Genomic DNA, 17733 nt, shown 5'->3' with positions numbered 1-17733 from the left:
GAAAAGAGTTAAGAATTAAAACACAGAATACTTTTTCTATTTTTAGAAGAAAACTCAGAATTTCCCAGATTAAAGTCTTAGATTTGTGAGAAAGCATAAATGTTCTCTGTTATTAAGTCATAAGTTTGACACAAAAAAAACATTCCAAAGTTATTTGAGATAAAAGTCACCAAAAGATAATGGGAAAATGTGTGTTTTTCCCCCACATCACTTAACAGGGAAGGATACTTCTCATCACAGACAGCTTGCCATGTTTTATATCTGCAATAACCTTGAATAGTTTTTTATCTCGTGATTAAAAGAATGTAACTTCGTTAATGTACACAAATACAAAAGAAACCCCAAAGTTCCTATAAGCAAGCATTGTGTTAAATGAGATATGCCTTTTTTGATGTTGTTTAAAAATTACCTGTATCTGAAGGAAGAGCCTCTGGTGAAGAGGATAGCTTTGGATTTGGGCTGTGGTTGGTCAAACAAACGGAAAAATGAGTGGTATTCCACACAGATCTTCCAGAAGATTTTACATTGGTCACGACTGGCCATCATAAACTCGAGAGTGTCCTGATGAGGGCCCTAGAAACATATAGAGAAAGACAACAAACACACTGTTAACGAGCCTCCTCCTTATTGGCTGTGGATCATGGGACACACCAATGAAATAACAGCCACCATTAACATTTTGTGAATAAGGACAATAATCTGTTCTCCAAGACGTACATGAACCTCTGGGTGGAGCTTGATCAGGAAGCGTGTTCTCTTGAAGCTCAGTTTGCGAATCTTGGACCAATTGAAGGTATTTATTTTTGTGTTACCCTGGGAGGAAAGTGGAATTTTAACATAGAAAGTAATAACCCTGATAGCAACATTTTGAGGGACTGATGGTGACCTCAACAAAACACAGCTGTATGAGTCACCTGGAAAACCTGAAGGCCCATATGAGCAACAGCCAGATTAATTTTGGTGCCTTCCCGGTCAGCGGCTGGGTGGAAGCGGACACCGTACATCTCCAGTTTACGGGCAATCTCCAGGATTTGGAAGTCTGATTCAGCTGGAGTCTGGCCACTGAGAGCGTGAGAATAGGGAAAACACATATCAGGGGTTTGTCTAAACCAGGTAACAGGGGCGCTGCGCCCTCTTACTTTCGGCGTGTGCCCTCATACCAAAATGCCGATTTTCCCCGTAACATTTGAAAGTGATGCCAAAAAAACAAATTTCTGTTAGTCAAAAACTGTATGATAACTCCAAATATGAAAATGTTGTCAAAAAGAGCGCCATACGGCACTCTCAGGATTTATTTGCTGTTTGAGGTGCATTATATGACTCGGCAGCTTTAAGACATGAAGAAACTATTATTTTCCGCTTCGCTCTAATGCAGTATTTTTGCCGGAAAGTGGGCAGGCCGTAATTTGGGCCGGAAGTGACTTTGCGCCCTCATACTATATTTTTCTAGAAAACCCTTGCATATCATCATAACTTGTCTTCAAGCAATCCAATGATGTATCCAAACAGACTAGTGGAGTTCCCCAAGGCTCTAACCTTGAGCCTCTTTCAATTAACTTTAACAAAGAATTGACTGTGTGAACTGTGCTGCATAAGTATAATCAGGTAAAAGTGCATCTTTCAATAGGCAGATATAGTTTAGTATAACTAATAAGCCCTTACCAAAATCTCATAATTAATCCAGTTAATACAAAATTGGAACCCTTACTTTTCCAGGAGAACAATTTGATGAGGCATTGTTGAAGACACCATTTGGCCATAAATTAGACTGCACCAACAACAGTCAGCTCCGATATTAAGTTTGATTTTGGACTGTGAATTTAAGTTAAGAAAATATATTACATGAAAAAAAGTGTCAAATGTCTATGAATCTGCAAATCAAAACAATATATGTACTTATGGGCATACTTAAACTCAACCCTGCACTGAGATCAGCACGTGTATCATTTTCTCTTCTCACAACAGCTAATGCCTGTCACTAGAGTCATACAGTAGTTCTAACTGATACTTTTCTGGTGTGCTGTGATAAATGGGTTATAATGAGTTAATGCTGCTTTCTTACACCATTAGGCTGTACACTAGATTGTAGCAACAACAATACTGAGAGATTACGTTTGACTCTGTATTTTCCTGTCGTCCAAAGAGCAACAAAATAATTGTGCTCCTCCAACAAACAAGGTTAAAATCACAACCGACCAGCCTTATGGAGCATTAAGCACAGTTTGGAGCCTTGTGTAAAGTATGCAATCTCTGTATTTGATTTACCACATGAGATTCAAACAAAGATAGTACCATGACTCCTTTGCAGAAGACTGTCCTTAGATCCCTTACAACTTTGAGAAGTCTGTATCTTAAACCATGTGATTACAACCAAACAGCATGTTAGGAAGACATATCCATCCAATCATCACCAGATTCTAATTTTGTTCATCCGCTAAGCGTTGAAGTCTTCTTAGGGCCCTCCCCTGCCCCTCTGGCCTTCTGGCTAATAGAGCGGCCAGAGCAGAGGATTAGGCCAAGGAACTCAACGCTTGTGCTTCAACACTGGCAACCAAGGGAAGAGATTAGACATGGTATTTAGAGCCGCCTAATACACTGGTTTGAAAAGAGCCCCTATTGGTTGCTGAATATAGTACTGAGCTAACAAGGGGGCTGGTGGTGGGAAAAAAAGCAGCAAGGGGTTTTGGACTCTGAAATGGAAACCCTCTCATTATGGTATTTGAGCAAGAACACAGTTGTCTCAGTTTATTTAACTCATTATAGTTAACACTAAACATTCGTGATGAAAGACACATTAAACAGGGGTATAGACAACGTGACACCAAAAATCCCCCAAAAATATCATTAATGTGCGACGCTGGTTGAAATGATGCCCACTACTGTAAGAGGACATGTATTGAGAGTCTAACAAATCTATAAAGTGCCTCCAAACTTAAAACAAGTTTGAGAGGGCTGTGTATAATTAGTCTCTTCTTACAACAGCTAATTCATCTCATTGAAGTCATACTGTAGTTCTACAGTGATACTGTTCTGGTGTGCTGTGATGAATGGGTTATATGAGTTAATGTTGCCTTCTTAGAGCAGATAATGATCACCATAACTCACACAACCAGGCTCTGCTAGTCAGCCAGGTCAAGCCTTGACAGTCCTTGTATGAACTGAGCCGTGTCCATGTCACAGTAAACTGGCTTAATGTGGTCAGGAGTGAAAAGTCACATTTACTTCTGTTACTCTGAATAGGTAGACATTTGTGTTTTTATTTGGTGTTGCATTCGTTAGAGAGTGCAATCAAAACATGAATTGTATAAGAATACTACGAGTGTCATGCACACAAAAAAGCAGCCACAACCAGACCTGTTAATGGAACAGCACATGGGACTTGAGGGAGCAACTTACAGGTGCCTGCGGTGCAGCTCCATGATCCTCTCTTGCACCTTCTCTTGGTAAGGCAACAGCTTGGTCGTCCTCAGGAAGTCACGGTCGGCTACGCCATCGTAGTCGCCGATCTCCGCTGTGGTCAAAGCAAGAGCCATACATCAGGTTTTCAGAGTACACTATGTTAAACGTTTATTAAGCCATGTCAGCTGGCTTAATACACTATTATTAGTGTGCACATTAATTTAAATAGGGTATAAGTCATAATTATCCCATTCTTATGCTTTTCATTTACATATTTCTGGTGGTTGGTTTATGATGTTACTCAGTTTGATTTTTTAATCCTACTTCTTTGAGGTTTTAAGTCCCATGTTACTTTTGGATTTCCATTCAAACAAATCATTCATAAATCCGTCATGCTTGAAAATGAAATAGGTGCAAAAGTAGCTCAATCATCACTTATCTAGCTATAACTAATGCGGTATAAAACAGCTGTGCTATAAATGCAACCATAATAGAGGTTTGTTCAACCGTTTGATCACTTGGACATGGCTTTTAGAGAAACACCTCTCTATATTCGATATTAGAGATCAACAGCAGCAAACTGCAACCTCCAAATCAAGTAAACAAAGACAAATGTAACTACAGAACAACCAAGTACTGTGTTAACATGAAAGCTTAAACATACACTGGACAAGGTGAGAGGCCAGCAGAGCTCCAGTATTTTCTGTGCATATCAACCTGCCCTCCATCAGATCTCTTTTCATCTGCAGCGAGAATAAGTACCTTGGTAAACAAAGCAAAAAAAGGCTTAGTGTACATCATTTATATTCATGTGAGGCAAGTAAATATCACCCAACAGGCCGCCACAACATAACTGCTTGAGATGCATGCATTGACATCAAGTTTAACAGACTGCAGAAATCATTTCTAAAGCCCCTCTACACATGCATGAGATAAAAGTAATATCCAGAAGGAAATGATAGTCACTGACTTGGTGTATTCCTCCTGCAGCTGACCCGGGTCTGGAGGAAAGAATTTTACTGACAGCCTGAATAGAGTGTTTTCTGGTCCTGAAAGAACATGAGAACAGATGATGAACACACACAGATGATACGAACACACACACAGATGATACGAACACACACACAGATGATACGAACACACACACAGATGATACGAACACACACACAGATGATACGAACACACACACAGATGATACGAACACACACACGATACGAACACACACACAGATGATACGAACACACACACGATACGAACACACACACAGATGATACGAACACACACACGATACGAACACACACACGATACGAACACACACACAGATGATACGAACACGAACACGATACGAACACACGATACGAACACGAACACGATACGAACACACGATACGAACACGAACACGATACGAACACACACACGATACGAACACGATACGAACACACACACACACACGAGACGAACACACACACACACACACACACACACACACACACACACACACACACACACACACACACACACACACACAACACACACACACATCACACACACACACACACACACACACACACACACACACACACACACACACACACACACACACACACACACACACACACACACACACACACACACACACACACACACACACACACACACACACACACACACACACACACACACACACACACACACACACACACACACACACACACACACACACACACACACACACACACACACACCACACACACACACACACACACACACACACCTTAAGCTCACTTACTTCTGACTTGTCTCACCACCAGCTTCGTGGCTTCCAGCCAAACCTGAAAAGAAAGAATTTGCATCAACTCCACATTAAGACAATCATTTTCAAGAATTTAGCCGATTGTGACAACTCTTCCAATAGTGACTCCATTCATACAGTGATTATATGTCAGCGTCTCTATGGTAGTAGAGTGATGTGGCAAATGCTGTGGGCAGAAGCAGACAACGCCAGTGGGTTAACACCGGTTATTTTTCTCTTTGAAAAGAACGCACTGCATTATTTCTGTTCGGTCTCTTTATAAAATAAATAAATAAAAACCAGTAGGTGGTCTTGAATTCAACTTTTGTTTTTGGAAGAATAAAACACTGGAAGGTCTGACTTCTATATGCACAAGTATGCTGGAGGACTGTAATATTACTATAATAGTAGGATATTCCGCTCAACTCCAGTAAAAACATTACACACTGTTTGCATTGCTGTAGAAAGATAAAGAAGAGCAAATGAGAAATGAGGAGTGTGGCCTGTACTACAAAGCAGGAATTAGGGTAACAGAGTGACTTCAGGGTTCAATATGCTGGTTTTCAGTCCTACGGCTACGACTGTGGTTCACTTCTTACCGGGATAGATTGCCATGGTAATTTATGCTGAACACCTGACCTGCTACCTAGCCGGTTATGTTTCAGATGAAAGATGAAAAAAGTAAATGGAGTTACACAATGACAAAAACATGTGTATTTCAAGCTAAATTAACACAGTTTAAACTGGAAAATGCAGAAGGAACGGTTTGTCAATAAATCCCTGATTTACTGTGTGGATGTGTAAATGAATATTAATATTACTGCCCAGCTGTGCAGGAAGCTGTAGTTACATTTGCGGTAAGCAGGCTTACTTCAATGTCTTATGATCACCCACAGCAAATAGTAACTGTAGCAAAATAAAACGGAACAATGCGTTCAGTCTGCAGGAGAGACGTGTCACACCTATCACTTGTCTGCGTCAGCTTTATGAGCCTTATGTTGAAATAGGTCAGATTGGGCATTAGTGCTGCAGACTGTATGCAGTATAAGTGTTACTTTATTTTATGAATTCCATGAGTAATTTAAAGACTTAGAAATAGCTTTACAAAAGCACACACACCGGGCAGTAGATGCTAGACAGAAAAAGATATATGAAACGGGAAAAATAAACTACACACATTAGATTATGCTGCTTATTTGATGAACTTTAAAAAAAGGTATTAACGTAAACCTGCTCATCACATTCAATTATGGTTTTTTTAATATTCATTTCTGAGGATTATAATAATAATAATAATAATAATATTAATAATAGACTATATGTTTTGTAATTAAAGTAAGATCTGAAACAGTGATATTATAAACAGTTAAATATTTTTACTGAATTTTGCAGCTATATTGCTTTATGCCTGGATGATGTGTCTAACTCATGGATGTATAAGGTTTCATTTTGTAATTGTCTGCTATTATAGTTTACTCTTCATTTATTAAATATAACACTCTGCTGACAGTGAGCTTGTCCATGTTTGTGATTGGTCAAATGCCTCCCCCTTTCATGTGAACTCACTTAGCCACACTGAGAAAACCCTGGGTTGACTAACCAAGTTGATAACCAGCGTCCTAGTACAGGTTAGCACAGGCATGGGCAAACTAAGGCCCGCGGGCCATATACGGCCTGTTGGACTTTTGAATCCGGCCTGCCGAATATTGGTACAAAATTGTCCAAATGATAGTAAAGACCGCATTCATTTTGCCTTTTTCCTGCAATACCCGGCATTTCAGTTGATCCCACTAGATGGCGCACTACACAATTGACCTTTGCTGGAGTATGGTCTATTCTCCGGCAACCCGGCAAGATCTAAGAACCAAATACGTCACGCTTACATTGCAGGGGGCGAGATTAACCTGAGCAATAACAGTTCATGGCGAGTACGGCGAATACAAGTTGTAACAAGCAGTAGCGCTGAGCAAAGTGACTAGAACGCGACCACACACTTATAAAAAACACTTATATAAAGTCAGGCAGGCTTAAGCCAGGCTTAGTGTGATTCTGTTAATGTTACCTTACTTTAATAACCATCCGTTCGCTGTTATTGACCATTGTGAAGAGGCAGTCGTTTTCCTGTTGTTTTGTATTATTGCAGCTATCGGATGGAATCAATACATGGGCTACATGTGGCCATCACAAGTAAAATCATAACGAAAACTACGCTGGTAAAATATGCATGTAGAAAACGGCTTATGCCACAATATGATAGCAACAAGTAGTCAAGATAGTCTGATTAGCTAACATCACCTGTAGAATGCCAGAGAAACATTCATAACAGCGTTGTGATGCCAACAGCTTTCAGACTAAAACACATTCACTTATGGGGATGGGGGATATTTATCAGCTGCTTGTGTGACAGTCAGACAATGAAAACTTTACAGCGGCCGCTGCCGCGAGTTAACGGGAGAATAAACTCCGGTAGACGAGCAGCACTGCAGCGGTCGGTAATGCAGCTGAACCACATTAATAAACAATGCACCACGGCACTCTGGAGAAAGGTATAAGGTTGTAGAAGTAGTTATTTAATTTAATCTGGCTTCGTATAATTAAAAACTACCAGACGCAGTCCTCTATTGATGTTGTTGTGAGCGGTGTTGCGGAGAAAATCAGCGACATAAAACGCTGTGTGGGTCATAAGAAGGCACGTAAACAGTTACGTCATGACGCAAACGATGACGCAATAATTCACCTCTGAACCTGCATCTGTAACAATGGGTGGACCAAAAAAAAGAAAAGTCAACATTGAGTGCCGAGTGTTTAATGAGGAGTGGACAGCTAAATATCTTTTCACCGATCTGCTACTGGCCCGGCCCATCTGTCAAATTTTAAAACTCATAGTGGCCCCCCGAGCCAAAAGGTTTGCCCACCCCTGGGTTAGCGGGATGGTGTTTGTTAGGGTTGGCTAATAGATTAAACAAAGAAATCCAGGATATGTTGAACTGGCTTTGTAGTACAGGCCTAAGGGCAAATCGCATTATAAACAAACTTTGGCCTACTGACTGCCTTTGATGGTCGGCACTTAACTGACACTAATAACCAATTTGTACGTTAGTTCCTGGAGAATAATTGTTTCGTTTTCCCATTAGGAAAGAAAGGAAACAGTTTCTGGTACATACCCAGTTCATCTGCATGTTCTGAAACTCCAGGCCAAAGTAATCGCTCTCTATGAGGTTGCCTCTCAGGAAAACCTCAGTGAGCAGGAACTGTCCAATAGATTTTGGCTGAAAGAAAAAACAGGGAAGAATTTATCTTTTTTTCATTAGAATGCAGAACAAGCCAGTTTATTAACAACCTAGTGTGATTAAAAACATTACAATGAAGAACTAATGTTACTTCATGTATGTTTTATGGCTGCCTCCTTTATGTTCCATCTGTCAATTCACGTCGTTTCCATGACTGTGATGAGTAAGGAAACTGCAGAAATGTGTCCTACTATACATTATAACGTTTCTGGGCCCTGAACAGAGTGAGGAAATCTGCCATAGTTTACCTTCCCCACGCTCTGGGGTTGGTTTTCACTAAACGAAGAACTAATTACTATGTACTAAGAACACACTGCACTTGAGGTTTGGAATCCTAGCCTGTGACTTTTTGAGAAAATGATAGCCTAAAACATCTGGTTGTAATGTAAAATAGTATTTTTAAAAAAGCCATATAAAAATAACTGCTTTCATTGGCTAAAACATTACAACTCAAAGAGCAGCAGGAGATTTACTGTAGCTAGTCTTTTCATTACCTTGATACAATCACATGTTCTGCATTCACACAAATGAATTGCAGGTGAAACCTACCGACACAACATCCATAAATGAAGGAGTCTCTTGTAAAATGCCCCTTTTTCCGTGTCCGATTACAGCTGATCCCAACCAGAGATCCAACCGGGTGTGTTAAAACACTTTGTCTAGGTTGCCTTTGAGTGGAGGCCAAACATAGAATCCAGGCATCATAGGAAAATATAAAAGAAATATACCAGAGGCCAAATGTAAGGAACATTTCTGAGGTATTATGTTTCAGTTTGACAGGGTCAGTGGAGTTTAGTGAATGTCAACAAAGAGTGAAAATAATCATAAACCGAGCTCTAAACTGATGGAACCAATGTCTCAAGTGCTGCGTAAACAACGTTATTGGGGCAAAACCACATATTCCCTGTGGATTGAGACATTTCCCTCAGATAATCTCTGCTCTCCCTTGAAATGTCCAATGTTACAATTAAGGGTAAAGCCTGGGTAAATTCAGGCCTAACTTCGTTTGAACTGCAGAGTGGAAGCATAAATAGCACGTTTAACAAACAGGCATAATTAGCCTTTTTCTGGGAAATTCATGAAAAAATTATATATAAGGTGGGGATATATATATATTTTTTTTTAAACAAGCTGTGAAAGGGCGTTTGAATTGACAAGAAAACAGTCATAAACCGAGGGCAGATTAAAGTGTTGTTGTAGTGTAGCCCTCCTTTGTGTAATTCATTAACCCTCTGCAGGAATGTCAAACTACATTTACAGCGCTCTTGAGGGAGAGTGAAATCCTCCTCTAATACTTTCAGCTTCCACAATCTCAGAGGGAGAGATGACAGAATGCTGTCAGACGGCTGCAAAAAAGGACAACCTTCATCTTCACATCTTCTGCATGAATATACAGAAAGTATCGAGAGACTGAATCTACCAAATGTCATATTCATAATTCTTTATCTCACTGCAGAGGTGCAGTTTTCCTTCAGATAACTTCCTCTTTCTGCTGACCTCATTGGCTTATCTGTGAGTGCAATCAGTTTTGGTGTACATTGTAGGCACACAGTTGTTATACCACGCTAAATATGCTGGGCATTTTTGCATTCAAGAGCAGTATCAACAAGTGAGGAGAGAGAGAAATAATTCCATATGAAAAAGGCAATGAGCTCATAATTAAATGTATAGCAACAAAATCACAAGAGCATGTGTAAACATCACAGAAATGTATTTCATCTATGGAGGGAGTGAGCACTCGTCATGCTAGAGAAGGTGGAGGGATATCTATTAATACACACATTGTAACATGCAACAAGATATTATCTGGGATATTTCATAATACACTTAAGTTTTTATATCCAGATTGACAGAGAATTAACATTCAAATATTAGTTCTTATTTTCTGATGAATAGTCAGATAACACAAGCAACTTAAACATAGGTAGCTTGGGCTTTGGAAAATGCTCACTACTTATAAGAAAAGTGTTTAGTTTGCATCAGTATTAATGACCAATGATAGTTTCTTAATGTTGAAGAAGTGTTCAAATCTTCTGTAAGTCACCCAAACAAATCTTTTCCCAACCCGGTCTTTAACCATAATCTTAATCCATTCTGCCATGCAAGCCTAATGTGTCACACACCAGTGGGCGTGGTAGTCCTACAAATCCATCTGGCATTTTCAATTCAAGCGTATCTGTGATGTGACAGTGCGATCACATGCAGTTTGTTCACACAAAACTTGCGGTAAAGAAGGACCGCAGTCTCATCTCAGAGCTCTAACATTAAGGCAGGCCAGTGGGTCACCCAATCAAGCAGCAGGGATTATCACTAACAGATGTTTCTCTGGGAGACAAATCTTCCCGTGTGTGTGTGTGTGTGTGTTTCAAGGTTTTTTTATTTGTCATACGAACATAGCTACAGTGTAGTTATGACGATGAAAATCTTAGGAGCGTCACAACTGCACGCCACAGGACCCTGACCAAGCGTTGCTCCTGGACGATTATGGAGTGAGTGTGTTGCCCAGGACGGACAGACAGACGTGTGTAAATTGAAAAGATAATATATTTGCAACATAGGTAGTCCAAATGTTTGGAAATGCATGTGTATATAATAGGAAGATGAATCCACGAGGATATCCATCCAGGACCACAGCCACGACTCAAGATCCAGGGCTCACGATCCAGGACACATGACCGCAGCAACAGGATCATCCATGACTCCGGATCCCGGCGTATATAGACACCAAAAAGAAAGACATTTGAGGAAGCTGGGTTAATCGGAATATGTGAGTACACAGGTATAGTCTGGTGGTTTTAGTCCTGATGCTGCGGTAACGCCTGCCAGACGGCAGCAGACAGAACAGTTTGTGGCTGGGGTGATGGAGGTCTTTTATAATCCTGAGGGCTTTCTTCCTGAGCCGCTGGGAGTAAAGGTCCTCCATGGATGGCAGCTCCGTCCTGGTGATGTGCTGTGCAGTTTTCACCACCCTCTGTAAAGCCTTACGATTGAGGGCGGTGCAGCTGCTGTACCAGGCCGTGATGCAGCCAGTCAGGATGCTCTCTATGGTGCACCTGTAGAAGGTCAGGATGCTCTCTATGGAGCACCTGTAGAAGGTCAGGATGCTCTCTATGGTGCACCTGTAGAAGGTCAGGATCCTCTCTGTGGTGCACCTGTAGAAGGTCAGGATGCTCTCTATGGTGCACCTGTAGAAGGTCAGGATCCTCTCTATGGAGCACATGTAGGAGGTCAGGATCCTCTCTATGGTGCACCTGTAGAAGGTCAGGATCCTCTCTATGGTGCACCTGTAGAAGGTCAGGATCCTCTCTATGGTGCACCTGTAGAAGGTCAGGATCCTCTCTATGGTGCACCTGTAGAATGTCAGGATCCTCTCTGTGGTGCACCTGTAGAAGGTGAGGATCCTCTCTATGGTGCACCTGTAGAAGGTCAGGATCCTCTCTATGGAGCACCTGTAGAATGTCAGGATCCTCTCTGTGGTGCACCTGTAGAAGGTGAGGATCCTCTCTATGGTGCACCTGTAGAAGGTCAGGATGCTCTCTATGGAGCACCTGTAGAAGGTCAGGATCCTCTCTATGGTGCACCTGTAGAAGGTCAGGATGCTCTCTATGGTGCACCTGTAGAAGGTCAGGATCCTCTCTATGGTGCACCTGTAGAAGGTCAGGATCCTCTATTGGCGCGTTTCCACTGCAGGCCTCGCTCGGTTTGGTTAGGCCTTATTAGGCCTGGCTCACTTTAATGCTGTGCTTCCATTACAGTTTAGGAACTGGGGTAGTTACTATAGTAACGCAGTGTAGGCGGAGCCGTGACGTCATCTTCAATGAGCACCCCAAAAAACAACACAGCCGTTAGCTCTTAGCACTCAGAGCTCACAGCTCCTCATATCTGTTCAGAAACTAGACAAAAGTTAAACAAGTACAAACCACAGACTGTCTGTGTCATGGCGAATACAGTCGCTGGTTTATTTATGTCTGTATAGGCCGTTGTTGTGAGTGTGGACGGTCGGAGCATATATAACGTTAGCTTAGCCAAGCTCCATTTAGAAAACAAGCATTCTAAAAGGGTTTTTCGCCTGCCGTCTGTCTGCAGACTTGTCAAAGCATTAATTCATGGTTTTTACTAACCGGTATCAGTATGTTGTTACTTCGGCATCATTTTGAAACGTGTATTACAATTAAATCACGGTCAAATATGTTCATCTTGTTGTAGTTGTAGCCCCCTTGCCAGCGATTCTCTCTCTAGTTTAGCATACTCAGCCTGGTTGTTCCTGGCCCTAGAACCACGATTTAGTCGGGCCAGAAAAAAGGTGAAAAAGTAGCCCCGGGCCAAAACTAGGCCAAGTGGAAACGCAACCAAAAACGGGCCCCGCACGGCTCGGCACGCTTAAAGCGAGTTACACGCTGCAGTGGAAACGCGCCATAAGGTGCACCTGTAGAAGGTCAGGATCCTCTCTATGGTGCACCTGTAGAAGGTCAGGATCCTCTCTATGGTGCACCTGTAGAAGGTCAGGGTCCTCTCTATGGTGCACCTGTAGAAGGTCAGGATCCTCTCTATGGTGCACCTGTAGAAGGTCAGGATCCTCTCTATGGTGCACCTGTAGAAGGTCAGGATCCTCTCTGTGGTGCACCTGTAGAAGGTCAGGATGCTCTCTATGGTGCACCTGTAGAAGGTCAGGATCCTCTCTATGGTGCACCTGTAGAAGGTCAGGGTCCTCTCTATGGTGCACCTGTAGAAGGTCAGGATCCTCTCTATGGTGCACCTGTAGAAGGTCAGGATCCTCTCTGTGGTGCACCTGTAGAAGGTCAGTGTCCTCTCTATGGTGCACCACCTGTAGAAGTTGCAGAGTATTCTGGAGTCCATGTTGAACCTCCTCAGCCTGTGGAGGAAGAGCAGCCGCTGTTGAGCTGTTTTGGTGATGGTGGTGGTGTGAGGAGTCCACGTCAGGTCCTCAGTGATGAGTCCACGTCAGGTCCTCAGTGATGAGTCCACGTCAGGTCCTCAGTGATGAGTCCATGTCAGGTCCTCAGTGATGAGTCCATGTCAGGTCCTCAGTGATGAGTCCACGTCAGGTCCTCAGTGATGAGTCCACGTCAGGTCCTCAGTGATGAGTCCACGTCAGGTCCTCAGTGATGAGTCCACGTCAGGTCCTCAGTGATGAGTCCACGTCAGGTCCTCAGTGATGAGTCCACGTCAGGTCCTCAGTGATGTGGACACAGAGGAACCTGAAGCTGCCGACTCTCCACCGTAGTCCCATTGATGGTGATGGTGGCGTGTCCCTCTCTCTGCTGCTTCCTGTAATCCACAATCAGCTCCTTGGTTTTGCTGACGTTGAGATGGAGGTTGTTATCCTGGCACCAAGATGTCAGGTTTTCGACCTCCTCTCTGTACGCCGTGTCGTCGCCGTCGGTGATCAGGCCGATGACGGTCGTGTCGTCAGCAAACTTCACGATGGTGTTGGAGCTGTGTGTGGCCACGCAGTCGTGTGTGAACAGGGAGTAGAGGAGAGGGCTGAGCATGCAGCCTTGAGGGTTATGTGTTCCTCTGGTCCAGGTGTGAGAGGGCAGTGTGGATGGTGAGGGCTATGGCGGCGTCTGTGGACCTGTTTGCTCTGTAGGCAAACTGCAGGGGGTCCAGAGAGTCAGGGAGGGAGGAGGTGATGAAGTGGTGTGAGTGTGTGTGTTTTGAAAAGCAGCCAGCTTTCAAATGGGAGGACTGCCTTCTCATGCACAGGGAAGGATCCACAAAAACACAGGTAACCCAAATATCCACCCGTATTTTCAGATCAAGGGCTTGGGTGTACCTCGCACGACAGGTTAGGCATGGTACAGCAAACGGCAGTTGATACTCCCCAGTCACCAGTGAATGGCAGTGAGACAGCCGGGGTGTGTTGGGGCTTGTTTTTAGCACGGTGGGATGCACATTGTAAAGGCCTTGCCACCAGGAGATTTCCTGCAGACATGCATTAGAAATCCCTGCACGCCTGAGGCCACTTTCACAAGTCTGGTAGGAGACATTTCAAAAGATCAGCAGGTCCTTTGATGCTTTCTTTACTTACTGGCCATTTCTCATATTAATCGTCAGTGCAACTTTCTTTTTCACTAACCTGGTTTCAGGACACCACTGTGTACAGTTGGCCAGAGCATTTGTTGGCAGATAAACATTACACGGTGGTATTCAGGATCAGGTGTTTTAATGTGCCGCTGCTCACGTCAGCTGTGTAACCCCGATACTTTCCAAACTAATCTCCAAAACACACAAAGAAAAGATCGGTGGACGGACCACTTTGAGTGACAGCCAGTATTCCCAGCGGCACAATTAAGTATTGGTTATGACAGTAGATATGAGTAACTTAGGGCTTTAACTAATGACTTTTTCCTCATCGATCAATCTGCTCATTGTTTTCTACATTATTTGTTTATTCAGTAAAAAAATGAAGGTTGTCAGTCCAAAACAAATATATTCACTGCAAATCTCCATATGAGAGTGGCTGAAAACAGTATTTCCTGCTATTTTTGCACGAGGAATTGTTTAACTATTAATACCTCTAACCAAAAAATGTAAACCAATAGTACCAAAAAGGTTATTCTGTGGATCGAAAAGTGCAGCTCTAGTGCGGAGCGCATGAAACTAGCCCTTCTGTGAACAGCTTCTAGATTGTTTAGCTACTTCAGTACACAGTGGGGTAGTGCGAGGGCTTTGCACAGATGGGAGCCGAGTGCTCAGCTGTAGTAGCTTTAATGAAGAGCAAGAGTAGTCCTTTTGTGAGCACACACATGAAACAGATGCTCCCTCTAATGCCATATATATATATATATATATAGTTATGCCCAAGTATACTAGTATGTTATTTACTTGCTATTGCAGGATGCTAAAGAACTATGAAAACAGCAGAATCTGTCTTTCAAACTGTTCCCATCTTATAGTGTATCTTCACACAAACAGTGCAAAGACTAAAACAGCTCAAACACATTACCACGAGTTTCATCAACTCAAACACTGCTACAGCCCAGTGCTTGAAATTCCAAACTTTTTGCAGGGCTTCACTTCTGTGTGCCTCCCCTCCCCCACCACCCTGGCTCAAACATTGTACTGGCCATGACTGCTCCCTCTGAACTGTTCTTTACACCACTGCCCCTCCACCCCCCCAACCCACTTGGTTGTCAACCTTGCTATTTATGTGCTTGTTTGCCAACACTAAAAGCAAAGCCTGCCCGATTCCCTCCCATTCATACCCCCGACTGTACTGCATTTTCACACAGCTAGGGTCTACATCCCACCATCGGCCCTCTTTGCGAGTTTTGGGCTGGAAGTTAAGGCCTGCGAAGGGGCTGGCTGCTTTGGACAAAAGGAGCCTGTGTTTCCCAGCCCTGCCTCCCTGTCCAGAAACCACAAGGCTGAGCTTTCTCCTGTGCTGGCTGTGGGAGGGGCCACTGTGGACAAGAGCCCTGCAGAGAGCAAATGTCTGCTGGGATGACTGAGTGGGGTACCTGCAGCAGGACCAAAGATCAAAGAGCTCTGATCTGATTTGTCTGCTGCAGCTCCATATTACAGACCATATATATCACCATAAATGCACGTATTCAGCATATGTAAATACGGTTCAACATTATCATGAGAGGAAAGCTGTGATGCGTAATAGGTTCAAAAGTAAAGAGCATGACAAAGAGCCAGAACAAATTGTGTTCTATTATCAAAGTGTAATCATCGCCTTTACATTTGAACTGTAAATGCAATATTGACGTTAACAGAATTCCTTCAAACGCACAGCAAACGATAAATATTCTTGATTTTAACAGATGTTTATAATAACTTAAATTTGGATCATGATTATATAATACGGTCTGCTTCACATCTGATGTGAGAGCCTGAAGACCATCAAACAAGAGGGGTGTGATTATGTAGCTGCAACTAAAAGGAAATCAAGCAGTATATCCTAAATCAAGCATTTACCTCCCCTTGAAAACCCTGGCAACACATTTTTGACACTGCTGTATTTGTGCACAATATATAGTTAGAGTGGCAGGTATTGGCAGATGATAACGTCTTTATATAAATGTATAAAGGCAGCAGGGCAATAAAACTGCCACAATGAAGGGAGGGAGTTGCTTTAAGGCCAAAACTATTTCAAGCATTTAACACTCCAATTTTGTATCTATTTTTACATACAGCATGCATGAGGAACAATAACAATGTAGGACAAGTTATTCTTCATTCTTTTGAGGTCACATTTACTTAAAATAAATGATATAGCACACAGGGAGATGTGAAAATTAAACCGATCATGTAGTGCAGTGGTTCCCAACCTGGGGGGGCGCGCCCCCCTTGGGGGGTCACCAAATATCGCAGGGGGGGGGCGCCAGGCCTCAGATGATTTGAGACCAAATATCATATTTAGACTTTTTTTTACATATAATTGTAAGGCAATACATGATTGTCACTAAAAGCCTTGTCTCTACATTACAATAAAATATAAAAAATAATTGACTAATTAATTTTAATAAAAATGCAAGTTAGTAGCTAAAGGCATAAAAAGACAGAAATGTATAATTCTTTCTTTAATAGAAATGTTTCTTCTGCCCGTAAAGCGTCCAAATCAGGCTTGTCTGGATAAGCGCATGTTTAAAACATAGTCATTGTCCATGCCGGTTTCAGTTGGATTATTTGTCTGCTCCAATCAGATCGGTCTCCTCCATTTTGTAGATTATTTACGATTTTTGAATCCACATAAACACATCGGCAAAATCCAGCTTACTTTGAGCATGTGTTTTAAACTGTTTAATCCCTTTGTGAATTGTTTCCACTTGCGCCGTCCTTTAATTTCTTCATACAGCGGGAATCCAAATGAATTAATCCTGAGTCCAATAACCATCAAAGTCACTCCAATAGTGCTCCTTAATTACGCTTTCATCCTCCTTTAACAAAATACTTCACATTCATCCAGTTTGTGACAGTAGTTGTAGCATTTTTGAGACTTTTAAACTTTAATTACTACGTCATTACGCAAACGATGACGCAATACCAGTCGGACTCTGGGCGGTGTGAAAAGAGCCAGAGCTAAACCGAAGAACCGGTTCTGAACCTGAAAAGCTCTAGCACGGAGCTTGAACCGGAGTTGCGTTGGTGTGAATGAGGTATGTGTGCATAGCTCCTTCAACACGTTACTCACATCAGCCCACAACTCATATGAATGAACAGCAACATTAGGCAATGTTGGGCCGTGGTGGTGAACAACAGAGCTTCTCAGAGGCCATCTTG

At 42.5% G+C, this 17733-nt stretch overlaps 1 protein-coding gene across 2 annotated transcripts in view; it reads right to left on the bottom strand.

Annotated features, from left to right (window-relative positions):
- Positions 1-17733, bottom strand: part of farp2 (FERM, RhoGEF and pleckstrin domain protein 2) — a 40044-nt gene that overhangs the window by 19513 nt on the left and 2798 nt on the right. For both annotated transcript variants that reach the window (XM_034235602.1, XM_034235603.1), the window contains exons 3-10: positions 8356-8460; positions 5189-5231; positions 4370-4448; positions 4064-4161; positions 3397-3511; positions 915-1062; positions 718-813; positions 410-573 (exon numbers count right to left, since the gene is read on the bottom strand). In XM_034235602.1, coding sequence (XP_034091493.1) covers positions 410-573; positions 718-813; positions 915-1062; positions 3397-3511; positions 4064-4161; positions 4370-4448; positions 5189-5231; positions 8356-8460 — 848 coding nt within the window. The remainder of the gene's footprint in view (positions 1-409; positions 574-717; positions 814-914; positions 1063-3396; positions 3512-4063; positions 4162-4369; positions 4449-5188; positions 5232-8355; positions 8461-17733) is intronic.

Source organism: Gymnodraco acuticeps, unplaced genomic scaffold (assembly GCF_902827175.1).
Source record: "Gymnodraco acuticeps unplaced genomic scaffold, fGymAcu1.1, whole genome shotgun sequence".
Classification (NCBI taxonomy): Eukaryota; Metazoa; Chordata; class Actinopteri; order Perciformes; family Bathydraconidae; genus Gymnodraco; species Gymnodraco acuticeps.
This window is presented reverse-complemented; position numbering and strand designations above follow the sequence as displayed.